General features: G+C 50.4%; 2 protein-coding genes across 2 annotated transcripts in view; one reads left to right on the forward strand and one right to left on the reverse strand.

The window, feature by feature from the left end:
- The window catches only part of LOC310694153 (sodium/potassium-transporting ATPase subunit alpha-2), a 48,848-nt gene extending 33,386 nt beyond the window's left edge, over positions 1-15,462 (forward strand). The window contains exons 12-23 of the mRNA XM_083476967.1: positions 104-293; positions 949-1,124; positions 2,356-2,492; positions 2,612-2,762; positions 3,840-4,008; positions 4,803-4,957; positions 6,095-6,218; positions 7,727-7,872; positions 8,838-8,968; positions 10,651-10,752; positions 12,860-12,951; positions 15,345-15,462. Of these exons, the coding sequence (XP_083333093.1) occupies positions 104-293; positions 949-1,124; positions 2,356-2,492; positions 2,612-2,762; positions 3,840-4,008; positions 4,803-4,957; positions 6,095-6,218; positions 7,727-7,872; positions 8,838-8,968; positions 10,651-10,752; positions 12,860-12,951; positions 15,345-15,373 (1,602 nt within the window). The 3' untranslated portion in view covers positions 15,374-15,462. The remainder of the gene's footprint in view (positions 1-103; positions 294-948; positions 1,125-2,355; positions 2,493-2,611; positions 2,763-3,839; positions 4,009-4,802; positions 4,958-6,094; positions 6,219-7,726; positions 7,873-8,837; positions 8,969-10,650; positions 10,753-12,859; positions 12,952-15,344) is intronic.
- LOC310694214 (zinc finger protein with KRAB and SCAN domains 3-like) overlaps positions 1-23,558 on the reverse strand; it is a 274,745-nt gene that overhangs the window by 184,438 nt on the left and 66,749 nt on the right. The window lies entirely within an intron of this gene.

The following is a 23,558-nucleotide window of genomic DNA, read 5'->3' on the forward strand; positions in this document are numbered from 1 at the left end:
CAAGTAAAGAATCCCTGGCATTTGGCCACCCAAGAGCCCCTTTGGCTTCAGAATAGACCTCCACTCAGGTATCTCTCTTCCCCGCCTCTCCCTCCCGCTCCAGCTCTCCATCCATGAGCACGAAGACAAGCCCAACGGCTACGTCCTGGTGATGAAGGGAGCCCCTGAGAGGATCCTCGACCGCTGCTCCAACATCCTCTTGCAAGGCCAGGAGGTGCCCCTCGACGAGGAGATGCGGGACGCCTTCCAGAACGCCTACCTTGAGCTGGGGGGGCTGGGCGAGAGAGTGCTGGGTGAGGAGGCCGGGGAGGTGGGGAAAGGGAGGGGGTGGGAGTGAGAGTGCCCCAGCGAGGCCAAGAAAGCACATGGTGAATGAATGCAGATCTCTCGAATGGAGTGGGATGCCTATTGTGAGATTTAGAAACCAACAGCAACTTCTGACGCCATGTTGCATTATTGCTCAGGGAAATTGTGGCAGAAATTGCCAGCATTTGCTCCTTTGTTCTATGCCTGGAACAGAAATCATTCCACTGGATACAACCAGCGTTCGCTGTACTTGTTTTCAAACTGAAACCATAAGTCATTGATGATCTTTCCCTGCATTGTGTTTCATGGAATTGTAGTGTTGGTAATCCAGACCAGCAATGGAGGAATCACAGCTAAAGATGGATCCCTGAGAGGTGGCCGTCCAGCCTCTGTTTAGCCTGTTCCGCTGTTGAACAGCTCTTGCCATCAGAAAGTTATTCCTTTGCACTCAAACAAAGGGTGCATAATAACACAACAATAATGTAACCATAAAGTATTTAATTACATAAAAAAAACCCCGCCACTGTTGACATCAAGACAGATAACATTGTTTTATTGCCTGAAGGCAAACTGTGTTGGAGAGCAGAGGGGGCGAGTTCTTGGGGTCTCACTCTCCCTCCGTCCGTCTCCGCAATCCCACAGGTTTCTGCCATTACAACCTCCCCGAAGACCAGTTCCCTCGAGGCTTCAAGTTTGACGCGGACGAAGTCAACTTCCCCACCAGCAACCTCTGCTTTGTGGGGCTCATGTCCATGATTGACCCGCCTCGGGCCGCTGTGCCAGATGCCGTGGGGAAGTGCCGGAGCGCCGGGATTAAGGTCAGCCATGCTGGGAAGACGGGCTCTGTCTTCTGCCCTCCCTCTCCCCACCCCATACGCCCCACAGAAAGCAACTGGGAGACCAGAGGCGAATCCCCCACTTGGCTGTTGGCCACCACTGCCTCTTGTGACTTTACTTTAGGGTTACCAGATGTCCCCGGTTCCCAGGGACAGTCCCCGGATTTGCAGATCTGTCCCCGAGAAACGTGGCAGTGGAAGTCTCAGCAGCCCAGAGCCTGCCTGATAGCGCAGTTGGCTCTGGCTGCCTTCAGGAGCTGCTCACTGCTGTGGCGCCCGCCATTTTCCCTCTCTGGAATCATATGGGGACTTCCGGAGAGGAAAAATGGCGGGTGCCATGGCCATGAGCAACTCCTGAAGCCAGCCAGAGCCAACTGTGCTACCAACAGCCAACCGGCCGCAACTCCTGAGTCTCCCCTGATCTGTCAAAAGAAAGGGGGAAGGGGGAAGATTGGGGGAGGCTTGGGAGTCACAGGCGGGCAGCGCACCATTGCCCAGGAGGGGCGCAAGGCACGCAGTTTCTCTGCCGGGCAAGGTGCAAAGCCCTTCTTTCGCACCCTGTGAGACATAAATGCACATGGATTTATATTCAGATGCTAGGATAGAGATGATCAGGAAAACAGGAAGACACAATGAGATGATGGCGGTTCTGTGGGATTGGTGGAAGTCAACGTCTTGTTGTTGTTTTAGTGTTTATAGTATTAACTTGTAAGATATGGATTTATTGTTGTTGTTTTTTTAGTTGTTGTTCCTTTCTTTAGTTTTCAAATGTTGGTTTTTGTGTGTTGTGTATTGTTATTTTTCGATATTTTTTGTGTTGTTGTTGTGTGGAAAATACTAATAAAATTTATTTATTTTTAAAAAACTGGGCAATGGCACGCCAACTGCCCGTGACGTCCGATCCTCCCCCGATCTCCTGCCCCCTTTGTTTCGACTGATCGGGGGAGGCTCGGGAGTCGCGGCCGGCCATTGCGCAGGGTTTTTATAATACAATATGCATGTGTGCTTGGGCCCAGGGTCCTTTGCCTCACCATCCCCACTACTGACACTGTTGCTACTCAACTTCCAAAGAAGGGGGGGAAAAGTGTCCCTTGATTCATTGAAAAAAATCTGGTAACCATACGTTTACTTTATCTCTCCTGAATCTTGCAACCTTTGGCTTTACCGGATGAGGGTTTTGTCCTGATTGCTGCCTCTGCCCCTGTTCCCCCAGGTGATTATGGTGACCGGCGACCACCCCATCACCGCCAAGGCCATTGCCAAGGGGGTGGGCATCATCTCTGAAGGGACCGAGACGGTGGAGGACATCGCTGACCGCCTCAACATCCCCGTCAACCAGGTCAACCCCAGGTAGGCTGGCACTTCCGTCCCTGGGCAGCCCCCGCTTCCCCCCGCCTCCTCCAGCCAGGTGTCTCGTGGACTTCCTTCGCCAATGTGGCTTCTTTCCCCCTGGCCCCCTCTCCTCGCAGGGAAGCCAAGGCTTGTGTGGTCCACGGATCGGACCTCAAAGACATGACCTCTGAGCAGCTGGACGAGATCCTCAAGAACCACACGGAGATCGTCTTTGCCCGCACCTCCCCACAGCAGAAGCTCATCATCGTGGAAGGTTGCCAGAGGCAGGTGAGGCAGATCCTCTTGTTTTCATTTTCTGCCAGGTACACAATAATTTTATTTTATTGTTTAATTTCCCCACCAATGCTATTTGCCAGTTTGCAAAGGGGAACCCGCTCTGAGTCCTTCCAGGACCTTGCTGTTACGAGCCTGGATACCTGGATACCTGGATACTAGTAGAAGAGAACTCATTACAGGTTTCAGCTTCAAGTGAATATTCCCTCCTGTGAAAAGATTGAGGAAAGCCGGACATTTAGAGACATTTTCCCTAGGAGTTGCTTTGTATGACCCTGCAATGATCTTCAGAGTCCTTTTGTCATGTGCCTCCTATATGAGAGGTCAGGAGAGTGGCAACATGAGACGGGGCCTTTTCTGTGGTGGCCCCCCCCATTTGTGGAATGCTCTCTCAGTGAGACTTGCTTGGCACCTTCACCACATATCTTCAGGTGCCAGGCGAAAACATGTCTTCGGCACCTGGCCATTGGCTGATTAAACAATCATTGGCCTTTAAAAGCATTTGTGGAAGACGGGTTATTGATTTGTTTCTGTTTTATTAGGTATTTTGTGGTCTCATTTTGTATTTTCATTTTGTGAACTGCCCTGCGATCTTCAGTTGAAGGGTGCATACAAATTTTAATAATAATAATAATAATAATAATAATAATAATACAGTCATACCTCAGGTTACAGACACTTCAGGTTGCATTTTTTTGGGTTACGGAGCCGCCGAAACCTGGAAGTACCAGAACGAGTTACTTCCGGGTTTCGGGGGTCGCACATGCGCAGAAGGGCTAAACCGTGCTTTGTGTATGCGCAGAAGCACCAAATTGCAACCCGTGTGTGCGCAGACGCGGGTTGTGAACGCAGCAGGTTGCGAACGTGTATACCGCACGGATCACGTTCGCAACCTGAGCATCCACTGTAATAATAATAGCAGCAATAATAACAACAATAATATTTGGGTCAGTGCTTCCTGAGCCACTTTCCCCCATGTCTACCACATACATCAGACACTGTAGATCCTGTCATTCTGCACCTTCTCCCAACGTCTGGCGCTGACCCCCATTCCCCCCTCCTGTTCTTCAGGGGGCCATTGTGGCAGTGACCGGGGACGGGGTGAACGACTCGCCCGCCTTGAAGAAGGCCGACATTGGCATCGCCATGGGAATCGCTGGCTCCGACGTCTCCAAGCAGGCTGCGGACATGATCCTCCTGGACGACAACTTCGCCTCCATCGTTACGGGGGTGGAGGAAGGTGGGTAGAAGGGGCGCCGAGTCGAGCCAGGAGGCCCTGCTGCCCCTCCTTCGCCCATCCCTCTCACCCCCTCGCCCCATATGTGCCCACCCAACTGATTTATCTGTTTTGTTTAGGCATCTAGAATTCCTGGTGTGTGTTTTCACTCATTTTTAGTTTATTGCTGATTTTGTCTTTGGAATGTTTTAAAGAGCTGCTCTTACTGGTGATTTTATTACGATACAATACAATATGATACAATACAATATGATAATCTTTATTTTCATTGTCCCATACAAACAACGAAATTGAAAAAATCTACATCAGACATTCAAAACCCACAAGCCTGCTATCCCAGCTATCCCAGCCTGGTTAGCCCCCTAAAAACTCTGATACCCCATAATTAAATACAATATACTCCCATAGAGACTCCTTACACTGCATTTAAAACCAAAATTGCATTTGGATAGAAACTGTTTCTCAGGCGGCTGGTCCTGGTCTTTATAACCCTGGACCTTCTTCCAGAAGGCAGAAGCTGAAAGAGATCATTTCCGGGGTGAGCACTATCCTGCGCTATCTCTGCCGCTTTCTTATGGCACCTGGAAGCATAGATTTGATCCAAGGTGGGAAGAGTGCACCCAATTATTCTCTCCACAGTCTTTACAACCCTGGACAGCATTGGGTTTTTCCCCCAACTGTGCAGCTCCCAAAGCACACATTTTCTTTGACGGTGGTTTGTTTGTTTTTACAATTAAGAGGTGTATAAATTTTATGAAACAAACAAACGACTGGCGCCTCCATCCTCTGCCCGGCAGGTCGCCTGATCTTTGACAACCTGAAGAAGTCCATTGCCTACACCCTGACCAGCAACATTCCAGAGATCACCCCTTTCCTGCTCTTCATCATCGCCAACATCCCTCTTCCCCTGGGCACCGTCACCATCCTCTGCATCGACCTGGGCACCGACATGGTGAGTGTCACCAGGGCCCAGGGAGGGGGGCAGGAGACAAAGAAGGTTGCATTTAAACAAAATATTGTGATCCATTAGCCAATGAAAGGCGGTACAGTTCTATGCCAGAGTGGGCAGCATATATTTCATAGTAGCTCATTCCAGTCATCCACGTAACTCTGAAATCGAACCCTAGAGCTTGCAGAGGTTCGGGGGGTGGGCAAGATCCTGCTCAAATGCCAACCCTGAAAAACCCTGTGTGGTCAAGAGCACCTCTCCCACATGTGGGATGTGAAACACAAGAGCAGTCAAGTACAACATTCCTAGAGTGAACACCTGGGGAGGAATGTTTGTCCAGCCAGCAGGTCAGCTTCCTGTTTCCTTCTGGGCTGGGACAGACTTCCTCTGCATGTGACTAGAGGTGGGCGTGGCCTCACCTGTGCAGGTAATGACAAAAGCACAGGGCAGGGCAGCCATCTCTCTCTCTTTCACTACATGCATTGAAGAAGCAACATCTGCTTAGCCAAAGATGCCCTCTTGGCCTCCAGCCAAGAGAGGACAAAGGGACTGTCTCCTGATGAGATAGTTTCCAGGTGTATGTTACTTTTCTAAGCTAAGTCTGCCTTCTGGGATCCTATTGTGAACAGAAGGATGTGTGAGTAAACCTTTTATACTTTTATAGAAGACTGTGTCGTGTCTTATCTTTTATGAGGGAATAAGGGGGAAATACCAGAACAGTTATTATAGAGGCTTTAGTCAGCCTGAGCAAATGCATCCGCTGTGAGTTTAAAAGGGGGACTGTTACTCTGCTAAATTGTGAACTTGTTAACACAAGTTGGAAAGGCTATAATCAAACAATATGTCCTCTCCTGCACCCCTGAACATTCCCACATATATTTCATAGCAGCTCATTCCAGTCATCCACGAAACTCTGAAATCGAACCCTAGACCTTGCAGAGGTTCGGGGGGGGGGGAGAGATCTTGCTCAAATGCCGGCTCTGAAAAAAACCCTGTGTGGGTTTTCAGTCAAGAGCACTTCTCCCACAAACACGGGGATGACCCCCAAAATATAAACAGGACCCCCTCCACAGCCTTATATCTGTTTCTGGTTCTTGCTGCCCCACTGAAATTCGCACCCCGCCGCTCCTTCTCCCTTAGGTGCCGGCCATCTCCCTGGCTTACGAGGCTGCGGAGAGCGACATCATGAAGAGGCAGCCGAGGAACCCCAGGACGGACAAGCTGGTGAACGAGCGTCTCATCAGCATGGCCTACGGGCAGATCGGTGAGGGGCTGGCACAAAGCACCCAGTTTCCAGGCCACAGATTGGGGAATAAGAAGGGGAGCGCTGTAGATGCCACCATGCCACTGTGGTTAGAGGATAGGACTAGCACCGGGGAGAGACCTGGGTTCAAATCCCCACTTGGCCCTGAAGTTTCCTGGGTGTGAACTTGGCTAGTCACTGCCTCTCTTAGCCTGACCTACCTCACAAGGTGGTTGTTGTTCTTGTGGGGACTAAATGAAAAGGGGGGAAGAACCACACACATCAACTTGAGCTACTTGGAGGGGAAAGGGTGAGGCATAAATGTCATAAATCAGTGGTTCCCAATTAGCTAAGCGTTGCAGACCCCCTGTTTTTAAAAAGCCAAGCCATGGACACCATACTTTTTTTGTGGGGGAAACTGATATCTCTGTGGTAGCCACAGACCACCCCGCTGGGGTCTGCAGATCACCAGTTTGGAACCACTGTCCTAAATCAATTTTGCAGAGGGGGCACGACAGAGACAGAGACAGCTGCCGGTAATACAACAACGTTATGTCATAAAAAGCATAATATCACTAGAACGTAACACTATGACCAAGCTGTTAATTTAGCATCTATCGACATTTAAGCAAAATAGGGTAGGTCAAGAAAAAGAGAGTCCGATGACTTCACACCCGAAAGGAGCCCCAAAGCTGAGTACATTTGCAGGCTGTGATTTAGCTGATTCCTACATTGCAGAGGAAAGGGACGTGGGTGGCGCTGTGAGTTAAACCATAGAGCCTAGGACTTGCCAATCAGAAGGTCGGTGGTTCGAATCCCCGCGACGGGGTGAGCTCCCATTGTTCGGTCCCTGCTCCTGCCAACCTAGCAGTTCGAAAGCACAAAAGTGCAAGTAGATCAATAGGTACCACTCCGGCAGGAAGGTAAACGGCTTTTCTGTGCACTGCTCTGGTTCTCCAGAAGTGGCTTAGTCATACTGGCCACATGACCCGGAAGCTGTATGCCGGCTCCCTCGGCCAATAAAGCGAGATGAGTGCTGCAACCCCAGAGTCGTTCGCGACTGAACCTACTTTGCATAGGCGGTTGGACTAGATGACTCTGGGAGTCCCTCCAAATCTATAGTTCTGTGATTCTATGAACTTTCACACATACACAACCCACCACACACACACACACACACACACTATTTTATGCCTAGCCAAAAACTTGTCCCTCTCTTTCGAGTTCCTTATTAACTTGAATTCTCTTAATGATTTGTTTTTATATTTTTCTTGCGAACTCCTTACTCTGGGTTCCTAGGGCTTGCTATGGGGAGGCAGGTGCAAAAAATGCCCCCCCCCCAACAGCCCACCCCATGGCAAACCCAGACAGCCTTTCTCTCCTGCCGCCTCTGTCTTCCCCTCCAGCAGATTCTGCCCTGGCCCAGAAGTGGCAGGCCAGCCACGGAGTTCTCCTTGCACTTCCTGCTGGCAGAGCTTTGCTCAGGTGCCCCTCAGGAGGAATGACTCTCTCCCTCCCTCTCCCCCCAGGTATGATCCAGGCCCTTGGGGGCTTCTTCACTTATTTTGTCATCCTGGCCGAAAATGGCTTCCTCCCGTCCACCTTGCTGGGCATCCGCTTGGACTGGGACGACCGCTCCAAAAACGACCTGGAAGACAGCTATGGGCAGGAGTGGGTGAGTGGGGAGCCCTCTTATTGCTGAGGGGGCCTCTGCGTGGAGATGCAACATCATCCCTCTTCCTCATTTTAAAGATTTTTTTCTTTTAATACAGCAGCATTGACATCATAGTTTAGAGGTCCCGGGCCCTAAGGAAGTCAGACTATCCTCCACCAGGGCCAGGGCCTTCTCAGTGGTGGCTCCGACCTGGTGGAATGCTCTGTTCCACGAGACCAGGGCCCTGCAGGATTTAACCTCTTTTCGTTGGGCCTGTAAGACAGAGCTATTCCGCCTGGCTTTCAATTTGAACTTAGCCTGATCTTTTATTCCCCTTCCTTCCCTTTTTATGAAGATTACCCGCTTTGGGATCCCACAGCTCATTCTCCCCTGGTCTCCTCTCTGGCCCAAATAGAACTAATTTAGCCAGCTAGCCCTGGCAATCATCTAATGTTTATTGGATGGATTTCCCCCCTAAATTGATTTTTGAATCCTGAATTATTATTCACGTTTTATACTGTATTTTATGTTGTTTTTTGTTGCATCAATTAAGTGTTTTAAATTTGTTGTTAGCCGCCCTGAGCCCGGTTTTCTTAACCCGGGAAGGGCGGGGTATAAATAAATTATTATTATTATTATTATTATTATTATTATTATTATTATTATTATTTATTATTATTATTATTATTCCCTCTATTCTTCTTGTCACCTGCTGGAAATATTTTTGTTTAAGCCTGTCCAGACGTATAGAAAGCCAATGGCGTGTTTTAATCTGTTTTTCGTCTGTTGTTATTTTTAACTTTTTGAAAGTTTTAAATCACAGTTGTTGCTTTTTTATTGTGATGGTTTTATTGCTTTATCCCCTTTGGAGACAGAGTGGGGTGCCCCCCCCCCGTCGGGTATTTTTGAGCTGCGATTTCCAGATTGCAGGGGGAGTTTGAAGCAGGTGAGCCCACAGTTCTGTGGTTCTCTCTCTCTCTCTGCAGACCTACGAGCAGCGGAAGGTGGTGGAGTTCACCTGCCACACGGCCTTCTTCGCCAGCATCGTGGTGGTACAGTGGGCCGACCTCATCATCTGCAAGACCAGGAGGAACTCGGTCTTCCAGCAAGGCATGAAGTAAGTCCCGGCCTCACCCAAAAATAGATACGCATCTGAACTTTGAGGCTCCATGTACCTCTCCTGGGATGTGGGTGGCGCTGGGGTCTGAACCACCAAGCCTCTTGGGCTTGCCAATCGGAAGGTCGGCAGTTCGAATCCCCACAACGGAAGTGAGCTCCCATTACTCGGTCCCTGCTCCTGCCAACCAAGCAGTTCAAAAGCACACCAGTGCAAATAGATAAATAGGTACCACTCCGGCGGGAAGGTAAACAGCATTTCCATGTGCTGCTCTGGTTCGCTTAGCGAAGCAGCTTAGTCATGCTGGCCACATGACCCGGAAGCTGTACGCCGGCTCCCTCGGCCAGTAAAGCGAGATGAGCGCTGCAACCCCAGAGCCGGTCATGACTGAACGGTCAGGGGTACCTTTACTTTTTAATGACAGTAAAGAATCATCTCAAAACTTGTTCTGATACAAGTGTTTGCCAGAGAGCAGAGGCAGCCCCATGCTTCGTCCCCACCCAAACACTATTTTGCTCCTCACATTCATTTCAGCCGGAAATCTTTAAAAACCCTAAATTAATATAGCACACCTGAGAGCAGAAACTCAGGGTGTTGTATGTTTCAAAGGGGACGTGGGTGGCGCTGTGGTCTAAACCACTGAGCCTTGGGCTTGGTCCCTGCTCCTGCCAACCTAGCAGTTCGAAAGTATGTCAAAAGTGCAAGTAGATAAATAGGTACCACTCTGGTGGGAAGGTAAACAGTGTTTCCGTGCACTCTGGTTTCCATCATGGTATCCCGTTGTGCCAGAAGCGGTTTAGTCCTTCTGGCCACATTACCTAGAAAGCTGCCTGCGAACAAACGCCGGCTCCCTCGGCCTGAAAGTGAGATGAGCGCCGCAACCCCATAGTCGCCTTTGACTAGGCTTAACTATCCAGGGGTCCTTTAGGTAACGGTAAAGGGACCCCTGACTGTTAGGTCCAGTCACGGACGACTCTGGGGTTGCGGCGCTCATCTCACTTTACTGGCCGAGGGAGCCGGTGTACAGCTTCCAGGTCATGTGGCCAGCAGGACTAAGGCGCTTCTGGCGAACCAGAGCAGCGCACTGAAACGCCGTTTACCTTCCCGCTGGAGTGGTACCTATTTATCTACTTGCACTTTGACTTGCTTTCGAACTGCTAGGTTGGCAGGAGCAGGGACCGAGCAACGGGAGCTCACCCCGTCGCGGGGATTTGAACCACCAACCTTCTGATTGGCAAGCCCTAGGCTCTGTGGTTTAACCCACAGCGCCACTTGTGTTCCGTACCTTTCCTTTTTTGACCCTGGTTCATAGCCAACTAATCCCTGATCACAGAAACCTAGAACTGTGAAGTTGTAAGGGACCCCCAACGCTTATCCAGTCCACCCCCCTGCGGTGCAGGACTCGCAGCTAGAGCACTCCTAGCAAGTGCCCATCCATCAGAATATAGGAAACTGCCTTATCCCACGTCACACCCTTGCTATACATCAAGCTCAGAATGGTCTGCACTGACTGGCAGCAGCCAAAGAAGGTCCTTGGGGCTTCAGGCAGCTTCCTGCGTTGTCCCTACACGATGTGAGCAGGAGCAAGCTGGAGGGTGGAGCGGGCCCCTAGTGGCCCTCAGTCCTCCTGAACTCCTTCCTTGTGACCCCCACCCCACCCTCCTCTCTCTTTTCCCCTCCAGGAACAAGATCCTGATCTTCGGTCTCCTGGAAGAGACAGCCTTGGCCGCATTCCTCTCCTACTGCCCTGGGATGGGGGTGGCTTTGCGCATGTACCCTCTCAAGTAAGCTCCTTGTCCAGACCTGGTGGGGTTGGATCAGCGGGTGGGGGGGGGCTTTGTCTCTGCCCTTTACCCCTCTCTAGAGCAGAGCTCAGGCTTGTGGGGTTTTCTAGGGCGCATCACACGTCATTTGCACGTCAATCTATCTATCTCTATCTTCATTTATTTATTTATTTATTTATTTATTTATTTATTTATTTATTTACACAAATATTTGTATACCACTGCGTCATCAAAAAATGCCTCCAAGTGGTTGAAAATGCAATACCACACAATAAAATCCATTTTTAAAAAATGAATCAGACATCAATGAACAATCGTGGGAAGATGTCTTCTTTAGCAGCTGAAGAATAGAAAATGTTTTCAGCTGGCATTTAAGATGTTAAAGACGGAAGGCGTGCCTGCTTAATCTCTAGTGGCAGGGAGTTCCACAGGGCCAGGCTGATGACGGCACTAAAAGGCCCGTTCCCCCTCGTTGCCAAATGAGCCTCACCACAAAAAAAGTTTCGGAGAAATTTGCACAGAAGTGGTAACGAATTCCCGTGGAAAATTCACAGACTGATGTGGAGGGAGCTGAATTTTAAGATTGGCCGGAGGAGAAAGTGAGAGGCTTTGGAAATTGGCAGATTTGCCCGTCTCCTGTCCTGCACTGCGCTCGGGATCTAAATCCTCGGCTGGGCCCACTTCTGCGCACTAATCCCTTTAAGAGCCCAGTTCTTGAGGCGGCCCCATCTGCCAGGATCTGGCAAGGCCTCAGCGCCAGGAGGGGGCAGCTTGGCAGCTGCTGATCAGGAGAAGGCAGAGAGAAAAGCTCCTCTCCGTCTCTCGTGATAACACTGGAACTCACGGGCGCCCATGGAAGCTGAAGACTGGAAGTCCCAGGGCAGAGAAAAGAAATTCCTTCTCCATCCTGTGTGCGGTGGAACTGTGGAACTACCTCTCGCAGGAGATGATGATGATGATGATGATTTATACCCCGCCCTCCCCAGCCAGAGCCAGGCTCAGGGCTGCTAACACCAATAAAATAAAATCACAGTAAAAACATAATAGGGGGAAAAGAGAGGGAGAGGGGAACAACCCAATTTAAAATACAGGTTAAAATGCAATTTAAAATGCAGCCTCGTTTTAAAAGTAGCCCATAGATCAAGACCATAAGGGGAGGGAAACATAAGGGTCAGACCGAATCCAAACCAAAGGCCAGGTGGAACAACTCCGTCTTGCAGGCCCTGCGGAAAGATGTCAAGTCCCGCATGGCCCTGGTCTTTTGGGACAGAGCGTTCCACCAAGTCGGGGCCAGCACTGAAAAGGCCCTGGCCCTAGTTGAGACCAATCTAACCACCTTGTGACTTGGGACCTCCAAGGTGTTGTCATTTGTGGACCTTAAGGTCCTCCGCAGGGCAGACCAGGAGAGGTGGTCCCATAGGTACGAGGGTCCCAGGCTGAGATAGTGATGGCACCGAAAGAGGATTAGGGGCTGGGGGAGGGGGGAGGGGGGGAGGAAGGCTCCCTGAGTCACTTCAAAAAAATTTCAAAAAAATGAAATGATTTATAACAAATTGAAAAAACTGTTTAAATATACCTTCCCCCAAAAAAACCGGAAGCCTTTTTGCTGGGGTTGATAGGAGATGAAATAAGAAAAGCAGATCAGAGACTATTTATGTACGCTATGACTGCCGCCAGAATCTTAGTAGCCCAAAAATGGAAAACTCAGGCAATACCAACACTAATTGGGGGGGGGGAGAGAAAAATGGTTGAATATGTAGAATTAGCAAAACTGATCCACAGGATCCATAACCAAGAGGAAACAAAGTTCAAAAATGAATGGAATATATAGGTAATAACTGTAGAAGTTTAAAGACTGTAGTAGGATTAAAATAAATTTTGTGGTGTGCTACTAATATCCTGCGAAAAAAGAGAAAGTTCAATATGAAAGCCTGTTGAAGGGAGGGATGGAAGTCTGTGCGCGATAGAGCGTTTTGAAAATAAGTAGACATATGATTGTTGAATTTTAGAGTATTTATTTTGTTTGTGTATGTTAAAGAAAACTCAATAAAAAGCATTTGGAAGAAAAAAACCAAAGCGCTTCTCTCCCTCCCTCTCTCCTCTCCAGGGTCACCTGGTGGTTCTGCGCTTTCCCGTACAGCCTCCTCATTTTCATCTACGACGAAGTCAGGAAGCTCCTCATACGCCGCTACCCTGGCGGTGAGTGTCGTCCTGGACCTCCCACCCAAAAACGATGTGCAGGGCTTCCCTCGGGGGCCCCCCGGTTGGCCGCCGTGATAACAGGAGGCCAGACTGGATGCACCCCCTCCTTAGGCTCCGATGGACAAATGGTGGGAGGATGAATCGACCGGTGGCTACTAGCCACAATGGCTGCGTCCTCCGTCCTCTGTTGGAGGCAGGGCACCTCTGAATTCCAGGAAACGCTCATGCGCTGGTCCCATGGGTTACCTGAGAGGCGAGGTCCAAGTCCAGTCCGTGGTCAAAGGTGCAACGGGGAGGCAGTCCGTAGTAGCTGAAGCTGGGTGCAAGGCAGGGAGTCGGGTGAAGTCAGGAACAGGCATACAAGTGTTGTAAACAAAATCTGCCCTTATTCCCATATGGGGTATCCAAGAGCCCATATAGAGTCCTTACATAGGTTCCCTATTGGTAGGAGAGAATAACAGAGGCCAACCAGAGAATATTGAGAAGCAAAGCAGCTAGTAAGCTTGATCTTTATTGATCTGATGCAACAGGGTGCTCCCCTCACACGCAGGAGAGGAGGAGGACCCAGAACAATGGCGCGCAAGGCCTTATAAAGACTTTTGAAATTTCCATCCTGTAGATCAAGACCACCCCCAGAAACATCATACATATATCACAGAAGGGGTGTAACCTAAGACCACCCCTCAGATACATCACAGAAAAGGCGGTCTAAAACAGAAATTTGAATATTGTTTTTCTCCTGTTGTTGTTTATCTCCTGTCTGGCAGGTTACTTGATTGGATTTCCTGGGGAGCCTGGCCAGTCTTTTGTAATGATAAATACCATATTTTTTGCACCATAACAATCACTTTTTTCCTCCTAGAAAGTAAGGGGAAATGTCTGTGCGTGTTATGGAGGGAATGCCTACGCGTGGCATGCCTACGGATTTTCCTCCTCTAAAAACTACGTGCGTGTTATGGTCGGGTGCGTGTTATAGAGCGAAAAATATGGTACTTAGTTCCTGGCCGTGTTACAGGCTCACACCCTATTCAAACACAGACATACCCTTAAGACAGGATTTGTGAAGGAAAAGACAAGGGGGAGGCTTTTCCACTTTGACCTTGCAGAGAAAAGATTTGGTCAGTTTAGGAATCAAAATGGTTCCAGGTTGGCCTTCCTGTGCTGATCTATGTATGTGCTTGGTTGGTACACTTATGAACATTACCATATATCTAAGACCATAAAATTCCTATCACACAAGCAGGGAGCCAGGGCGGGTCAGGAGCTCAGGCAGGAAAGCAGGACAGGAGGACAGGGTGCAGGCAGGAACTGGCAACCAGCAATGTTGCTCCCGCAACCTGGACTGGGGCTGGCCGGCTTTTATCTCCCCTGAGGCATAGGGCGGCCCCGATCCCCTGGTGACTCGCCTCTCCTGGCCTGGAGGCGAGCACTCCTCCTGCGGGAACTCAGCTCCCTCCGCCTCTCTGCCCTGAGCCTCTGCAGCTCAGGAGAGGCTGGAGGGTTCCCGGACCCAGAGGCAACCTCCGCTTCCCCTGACGGGGCTGAGAGTGGAGCACCTGCAGGCAATGGGTCCTCCATCACCTCAGGAGCCAGAGCAGGCTCGGCTGGTGCCTGCACCTGAGGATCCAGCACAGGTGAGGACCCTTCAGGCTCAGGCCCCAGCCCCGGCTCAGCTGGTTCTGGTGGCGGGGAATCCTGTGCAGGCTGGGATTCCTCAGGTTCAGCATCCGAGTCTGAATCCCAGGCCATCACACCTCAGGTTGGCTTGATCCAGCAGCCAGGCACTCCCTATGGGGGGCTCCTGTGGCAGCAGAACCTCCAGGCCCAGTGGCAGTCTGCCCTGAAAATCAAGATAATGGGGGGACACAAATGGAGAGGTGCCATTGCCCTCGGGTCCTGCCAGTGGGTTTCCCGCTGGTTGGCCTCTGTGGGAGCAGGAGTCTCCCTTGGGCCTGATCCAGCGGCTCTTTGGATGTTCCTATGGAGCCTCCAGCTCCAGAGGCAGTCTATCTCGATTCCTGGGTTCTCAGGGGCTTTTTGGCCACTGTGGCCCAGGGCTGTGGGGCAAAGGGGTCTCCTTTGGCCTGATCCAGCCGCTGCAACACCCTCCTCATGTTCTCATGCAAGTGGATCTTTTCCCAACTCAACCGTCTGTTCCAGGCGGTTTCATGTTTAATAGGTTATTGTATTTTAATATTCCATTGGAAGCCGCCCAGAGTGGCTGGAGAAACCCGGCCAGATGGGAAGGGTATAAATAAATTATTATTATTATTATTATTATTATTATTATTATTATTATTATTATTATTATTCCACACACACTAACTCTTCTCTCTCTCTCTCTCTCTCTCTCTCTCTCTCTCTCTCTCTCCTCCCTCTTCCTTTCCCAGGCTGGGTGGAAAAGGAGACCTACTACTAAAGGCAGCAAGCCACCCCCTCCTTACAACTTGTAGTCGAAAGCCAGACCATGTAGTCAGAAAGAGGCAATAAAAGTTAATTTAACCTGTTCTCCAGGCCTCGCCCCTTGCTGTCCCTCTGGAAGAGGAGACCCTCGTGGGGCCAGGAAAAGCGGGGAGTCTCACACCTCTTGCATGGTTGGAAGTGGGGGCTGCGGGGGCAAATCAAAATAATCTGGCGGGTGTCGTGTTTGGGGCCACAGCGAGGGGCCTGTTGAAACCCAGTGGGTGGGGAGCTCATCGAATCGTAGAGTTGCAAGGGACCCCCAAAGGTCATCTATCCCAACCCCCTCTGCAATGCAGGAATCGCAGCTCCTGGTTCCGTTCCCTGGGCAGGCTAGCTGTATCCCAGGTGAACGCAGAGCAGTGTGCGCCTTCGCCCCCCCCCACCCCCCACCCTGCCTGCCAGCTGCCGTTGGCCCCAGACCCGTTCCTAACTGCCCCAGGTGCTAATGGCACAGAAAGGGGATCTGGGCAGCCGGTATAAAAATAAGACTCTGGATCAGCAGAAAGGGCCGAAATAGTGTCAGAGCTCACTTAAGCTGCAGGGCCCCGGGGCGGCATTTGTGGCTGATTAAAATAACAGCAGCTGTCCCCGGCCAAGTGCTGCAGCGAGGGTTAAAAATAGCCCCAGCCGAGGCATCACTGGCCTTAAGGGCCACTGCAGGATGGAAAGGAGGAGGAGGAGGCAGCAGCAACAGCAGCAGCGGCCCTGGACAGGTCCAGGCGTCTGGGCTGCACTCCGCGTGGTTCCCTTAAGACATTGTGTGGGGGTGGACTGGATGAGCTTTGGGGGCCCTTCACACGCCACACATTGTGTGATTCCAAGGAAGAGGAAAACCTCTCCTTACGTGGCAGAGCAGGTGCTGTTTCTGAAACCCTCGAGAGCCACCTGCCAGTCAGTGCAGACAACATGTAGCTAGGTGGACTTGATAAGGCAGCGTCCTACACTCCCTAAAACCTTTTTGTTGCGGCAACAGGGTGTGTGTAGCTGTGACACCCACAAACACAAAGGTCCTCTGTTGTCATGTGTGTGTGTTTGTCGCCTTCTGTTCCAAGGTACGTGCGCCCCCACCCTGCGCAGAAACAATTAAAATCCTGATAATGAGGTACAGAGGGGGGTTGCGTCATTTGCAGGGCTGCAAACGGAATTGTTATTTATTATGTTCCTTTCTTGCCTATCTCTGGGGAAAGCATTCCGCAATCAGGGAGCCACCATTGAAAAGGCCAGACTTCATCCTGCCACTTCTGGGTCTGTTTGGAGAACTAAGTAAGGCCCGGGAGCTGCCCCCCACCCCCTCAAAAGGTGGCCATGATCAGGAGTCCAACCAAGGTGTTTCAGCACAGCTGCTGGAAACTGGCAAATGGCCCCAGATACAATCGACAACAGTGAGGCCTAGCAACATGCGTGACAGGTTTTAAAGAAAAGCAGTAAACCCTGTGGGTTCTGCAGAAAGTGTCGCTGTGGCCAGGGTCTTTGCATCTCCCACCCGAGGGATTCGATTTCTCAGAATTAGAGAGGTGAAAGGTACCTAAAGGGCATCTAGCCCTGGAAATCAGGAGTCACAGTTTACCAGCTCTCGAACGCAGGCCTTTGTCTGCTAAGACTGAAATGTGTCTGCTGTCTTCAAAACAGCAGGAGAAGGAATTGCAGGAGCAGCCAGGGGCCTCCAGCGAGAGAGGAGGAGGCTGATATGCAAAACACCGCTTATTCCACACAACCCAAGAGCCCCTCGCAAAGGGGGCTATTAATCAGGAATGGCAGGCGGATATTGGCAAACACCAGTGCAGGGAAGAGTTCGTTCCCCAGGCTAATAAGAAGACTAGCCAGGAGAAGTAGGGAATGTGGCAGGCTAAGACAGGCAGGCATGGCCAGAATCAGCAGTCAGCGTGTGGTCAGGAACAAACTGTGACCGAACCTTGCAGGCAAACATCAGCATAAATATTTGTACGTGCCACCCCAATCTCTGAGTGGTGAGAGATTCCAGGGGTCCCGGCGATTACTCAGGTTCAGTTTCCGTGGAATGAGGTTCAGCAGAGACTGTGGTGTCTTTAGAATATCTGGTTTTCTTTACATATATATACCACCCAAGCATAAGATGGAGAGGCTCTCTCCTCCAGGAAACACAAGCCCACTTCTGACACCAGTGTTGCGCACCGGCCCAGTCTCTGAGCAGCGAGAAAGTTCAGGGGTTCCAGTTGCTTACCGGGCTCAGTTTCTTTGCAGTGAGGGACAGTGTGTGGTGTCTTTAGGATATACGGTTTTATTTGCACATATATACAACCTGAGCGCAGGGTGGAGAGGCTCACAGCATCAACACCCAAAAAGATCTTGCTTCTCCGTTAGTCTCTGCTTTGGGGCAAACAGGTCTCTGGGTCTCCCACTTCCAGCCTGCTCTCTGAGCAACTCTCTCACACACAACACTGACTCTCATTCTCCTACTCAGCAGGTAGGTGAGTGGAGGGTGGGGGCAGGGGAGGGGAAAGACCCACCCATTTTGCCCGAGGGCACAGAACATTTTTGGTTATCCTAGTCTTGGTTGCCTAGACAAAAGGGCTGGGAATGTCCTCAGGTGATTAACCTGGAGCCTTCTGCGTGCCAAGCTCTCCTACTGAGATGTGGCCTTTACCCTAAGCATAAAGTAAGATTCTGGTCCTCATGGTTCTGAATTAAGGGCTGGTTTAAACAGGCACTTCAGAAGCTGCCTTTTCCCCGAGTTTGGTCCATCTGGCTCAGTCCTGCCTGCCTACACTGGCTGGCAGCCGCGGCTCTGCACCAGGGACACTCTGTGTGGAAAAGCCACGCACCCCAGGCCCACCGACTCTCCAGTCCCCACCCCAAAAAACAAATCCGCTTTGGGTACAAGATGTGCTCTGCAGGCAGGGAGGGGCGGGGGGGGGCGTCTTCCAGGATCCCTGGAGGTGCTGACTGCGGTGAGCCCAAAATAGAGAGGGTGGCGGGTGGGCCTGCGAGGCAGAGCGAAGGTAGAGGGAGAGAGAAGGAGCCGGGCGGGGGGGGGGGCTTGCTCAGGTTTCGTTTGCTGGAGGGGCTTAAATATCCACCTGGGGTTAAAAATAAGGATGCTCAGGCTCCTGCAGGTCATTTGAAACCAGCCTTGGCTCTGCAAGGTGTGGAGGGGGGCAGAGGGGGGGACAAATTTGGGGAGGGGGTTGGATGGGAGGGCCTGGAGCCTGCGGGGTGGTTGAGTGGTGGGTGGGTGCTGGACATTTCAGGGGGGTATTATTTACTTTCTTTGGACACTCTCTGTGGCACAGACACCCCTCCCCAAAGCCCCCACCCACCCCAGATTCCTGTCTCAGGAATTTATTGATTGATTGGTTTCATAATACTTATAAACCTCTTTCTTTAAAAAAAAAAAACAATTCACAAAAGCAATTCACACAAAAAACCACAGTGAAATTGTCAATTTGAAAAACAGCTAAAGGCAAGTAATTTAAAAACATAAAAAATAAATATGTGTTCAAACACACGACTGGATATAGGCTTTGCCTAAACAAAAATGTTTTCACTATGCACCAAAAAGAGTACAGCAAAGAAGATGTCTGCCTGGTGTCCACAGGCAGGGAGTTCCAGAGGACCATGCAAAAAGATCAGTTTCAAAGAAGCGTGGAACGAGGATTGTGAGACCAGGTCTGCAGGCGGCAGGTGGCAAGGCGATCTTGCAGGTGGACCAGTCCCAAGCAGGTGAGGGGTTTGTAGAAAACACCTTGAACTTGGGTGGCAGTGCTGGGTAATGGGAGTTGCCTGTCCAGCAAGCTGCCTGATCTTGCAAGAAAAGGGTTTGCGGTACGAACACCTTGAACCTGGCCTGGCAGGGCACATGCATCACACACATTGGGAGGACAACAACTATTTAAAACATGCAAAAATAAATTAAGATGCAACAATAAGCTAAAAAACCAGGTTAAAGCACATGTCAGCATCCCTACATATCCAGGCAGGCTTGCCCAAACAAGAATGTTTTTAGCAGAAGCAGTACAGTGAAGGTGCATGGATGGTGTCAAGAGGCAGGGAGTTCCAAAGTCTGGGTCCTGCCACACTAAAAGAGTGATTTCTTAAGAATGCAGAGCTAGTGCTAGTAGTGCAGATCAAAGCAGTTGATTGAGCCCAGATGAGCTAAGGCAATATTGCAAATTGTTCCCAAATTGTTAAGGGCTTTGCATCCTATTAGTAACCCCTTGAACTTTGCCCGGTATCACACATGTATCACGCAGGTCAGGATAAGGGCAGAGGAGGCCCCCCTCACGGGTCAGACCCCCATAGGGCTGGGGGGTGCCCTCCGGAAGGGCCTGGACTCCAACAACCCCACGAGTCAACGTGGCCGTTGCCCAGGGAGGGGGAGGACGGAGTCGGGAGGCGGCTGTCCAATAAGCTGCCTGAAATTGCAAGAAAAGCGTTGGGTGGGGCTTAGGAGGCAACTAACCTGTGGCCTCCCAGCTCCCAGCTCCCCATCCCTGACCCCCTGGCCATGTGGGCTGGGGCTGGGGTCACCACGCTGGCCACCCCTGACTTCTACGGACTCCGCCACCTAGCTTTCAGGAGGGGCTCCTCTGCCCCCTACCTGCGGATGCTGCCAGCGGGGTTGGACCTAAGTTTTTCTGCTTGTGAGGCAGGTGCTGCACCATGGAACTACGGCCCGCCCCTGCTGGCTGTGCGTCACAGCACCAAAGCGTCACTCTTCCTGTCCAGCCCAGCGCCAGGCGTCAATCAACGCGGCGGCTGGGTGCAAAGAGGAACAGGCGAGGGCCCAGACGCAGTCAGCTCCCTGCGTTTAGACCTTTGATTTATGGCGCACTGGATTCCCAGGCCTGGCGGGCTCCTTGTGCTGCCTGTCTCCCATCCACTGAGGGCCTCCAAGTCGCGGCATCCTGCTCTCTTTAAGGACCAAAGAAGAGGCCAGCGCAGAATTAGTCTGCATTGTCTATCTGTGGCTTGCAGCCAGACTGGCTGTCACCAGAGGATGGGGAGAAATGCGGGGCATTTTTCTGAGTGTCCAGTTGAAGAAGGCCTTGCCTATTTCAAGGGAAACATCGACTCATTCAGTACGAACAATGGGACCTAAGAGCCTGCCGGATCAGACCAAAGGGAGCCCATCTAGTCCAGCCGCCTGTTCTCTCAGTGCCTGTGGGAAACCCGTGGACAAGATCCGAACACAAGAGCAACTCTTGCCTCCTGTGTTTTCCAGCAAATGGTGTTCAGAATCATGGCTGCCTCCCACTGTGGCCAAGAGCCTTCGATAGCCCTCTCCTCCTCCACAAATTTGTCCAATCCTCTTTTAAATGAATGAATTTTATTATTTCGGTCACAGACCAGTTCCAGCCCACATACAATATCAAGGAAGTCATAAAACACAATAGGGATACATTTGAATTTGCAATTAGGTATAACAGGGACAATACAGATATTTGTTGTTTAGTCGTTTAGTCATGTCTGACTCTTCGTGACCCCCTGGACCAGAGCACGCCAGGCCCTCCTGTCTTCCACTGCCTCCCTCATGCTGGCAGCTTCGAGAACACTGTCCCACCATCTCGTCCCCCGTCGTCCCTTCTCCTTGGGCCCTCAATCTTTCCCAACATCAGGGTCTTTCCCAGGGAGTCTTCTCTTCTCCTGAGGTGGCCAAAGTCTGGGCGCCTCAGCTTCACGATCTGTCCTTCCAGTGAGCACTCAGGGCTGATTTCCTTCAGAATGGAGAGGTTGGATCTTCTTGCAGTCCATGGGACTCTCCAGAGTCTCCTCCAGCACCATAATCCAAAAGCATCCATTCTTTGGCGATCAGCCTTCTTTATGGTCCAGCTCTCACTTCCATACATCACTACTGGGAAAACCAGAGCTTTAACTAGACGGACCTTTGTTGGCAAGGTGATGTCTCTGCTTTTTACACAATAGGGATACATTTGAATTTGCAATTAGGTATAACAGGGACAATACAGATATAACAACAGTTTAAAAATATATAAATTAAAACTTAGTCACTAACATATAACCTAAAATTATCATTTAAAACCTTAATCATTATGATAGCACAGCTTATTCTCTAAGTTTTATGGCAATCACACAGAATTTGGCTACCCTTAACGTGATCGCAGGATCCTTGTCCTCTACCAGGGATTTATCCTCTTTTAAAGTTATCCTTGGTGGACATCACTGGATGCTGGGAGAGGGGCTTCCATAGTTTAATTATGAATTGCACGAAGAAGAACTTTATTTTCTCTGTCCCGAATCTTCCAACATTCAGCTTCATTGGACGTCCACCACTTCTAGTGTTATCAGAGAGGGAGGAAAAGTTTTCTCTGTCTGCTTTCTCCGTGCAATTTGTTGTTGTTGAGTTGTTTAGTCGTGTCCGACTCTTTGTGACCCCCTAGACCAGAGCACGCCAGGCCCTCCTGTCTTCCACTGCCTCCTGCAGTTTGGTCAAACTCATGTTGGTCGCTTCGAGAACACTGTCCCACCATCTCGTCCTCTCTCGTCCCCTTCTCCTTGTGCCCTCCATCTTTCCCAGCATCAGGGTCTTTCCCAGGGAGTCTTCTCTTCTCATGAGGTGGCCAAAGTCTTGGAGCCTCAGCTTCAGGATCTGTCCTTCCAGGGAGCACTCAGGGCTGATTTCCTTCAGAATGGAGAGGTTGGATCTTCTTGCAGTCCATGGGACTCTCCAGAGTCTCCCCCATGGCTAAAGTGGTACCTCAGGTTAAGAACGGACCTCCAGAACGAATTAAGTTCGAAACCAGAGGTGCCACTGTTCACAAGGCCGTCTACAAGCTGAAGAAACAACAAAACAGACAAAGACCACACGCCTCACAGCAATAGCAATGTCACCTCTGCGAATTTGATTTTATTTGGCGCTGCTTGCCTGTGTCCAGCCATTCCTGATAGCCCTCTTTGCTTCTACAGACACGATATCCCCATTCTCTGCACAGATCTTGGATCTTTAGATGATCCGAAGTAAGATCTAGCCTTGCCTTATGGATCCATAGTGTTAAACCGCCACTTGGTTCGTTGCTTTGCTGTGTTGTGAAATGCTTTGATTATTCAATAATTTCTCAGTAAAGGCCCAAGCCACGGGTGAGAGGGCCCAGCAGTATGACATTTTGCCACTTTGCACAGAAAGAACATGGAAAAGCAAAGCAATTTGCAGGTGCCACTTGCAGGAATGCCCACGGCGTGCCAGTGAGCCTTCAAAGCTGGTGCCCCCCCTGGCTTTGCAGAAATAAAATGGATCGGGCCCTAATGCTTTGCCACGTTCTCAGATGGCAGCGCAAACAGGCACAGCTGTGAAATTGAGGGGGGTGAAAGAAGGGGTGCTGGCCCCCAGCCACGCTTCTCCCCTCTCACATCATCCCCCCTGCTGAGCACCCAGAAAGCCCCCCCCCCCACCGAGAGAGAGAGAGAGGCTCATGGCTCTGTAATCTGAAGGCAGCTCCAGTTACCTTGGCATCTGCTGACATGCCAGCCTCCGTCTTGCAGACTGGGATGGGCGAGGGAGCCAGAAAGGGATTACTTTTCCACCCTGCTGAAATGGAAGGAATGGACAGTGTGTGTGTGTGTGTGTGTGTGTGTGTGTGTGTGTGTGTGTGTGTGTTTTTAAACGGAAAGAAATAGAGCTATGGAGTTGGGAACCCAAAGGCTCATCTAGTCCAGCCCCTGACAATGAAGGAATCGCAACTGAAGGATCCCTGACAGGCGCCCATTCAGTCTCCAATGAACTGGAGAGTTGAAAGGGACCCTGGGCTCAGCTATCCAAGACGACAGGCCTGGAATAGAGGAACCATGGGAATAGAGGCTCCTCCTTTTTATTATTATTTTTGTGCAAAAGAGGGGAATAATCTCAACACCCCTTTGCAGGGCTGAGATCCAGCAACTTGGAGAAAGAGTCTTCCGTGAACTTGGTGATCTCCTCTCTTGGTGAGACCAAATATTCACGTTCACTGCGCCGTCATTTCAGGCTGGTTAGGATAATTGAGGTTAATTCAAGTAATTTGGGTTAGAGAATTCAGTTTTTAAAAATTTTCCACAAGTCGTACGTTATTGATATTCATTCTTCTTATTGGTAACTTTCCTGTTTCATCTTTCTTTCTTTTTTGTAAACCACTTTGAGATTTGTTCATGTTTCGGCTATCAGTTTGGTGTAC

This window comes from Podarcis liolepis (assembly GCF_965112155.1).
Source record: "Podarcis liolepis genome assembly, chromosome: 15".
NCBI lineage: Eukaryota > Metazoa > Chordata > Lepidosauria > Squamata > Lacertidae > Podarcis > Podarcis liolepis.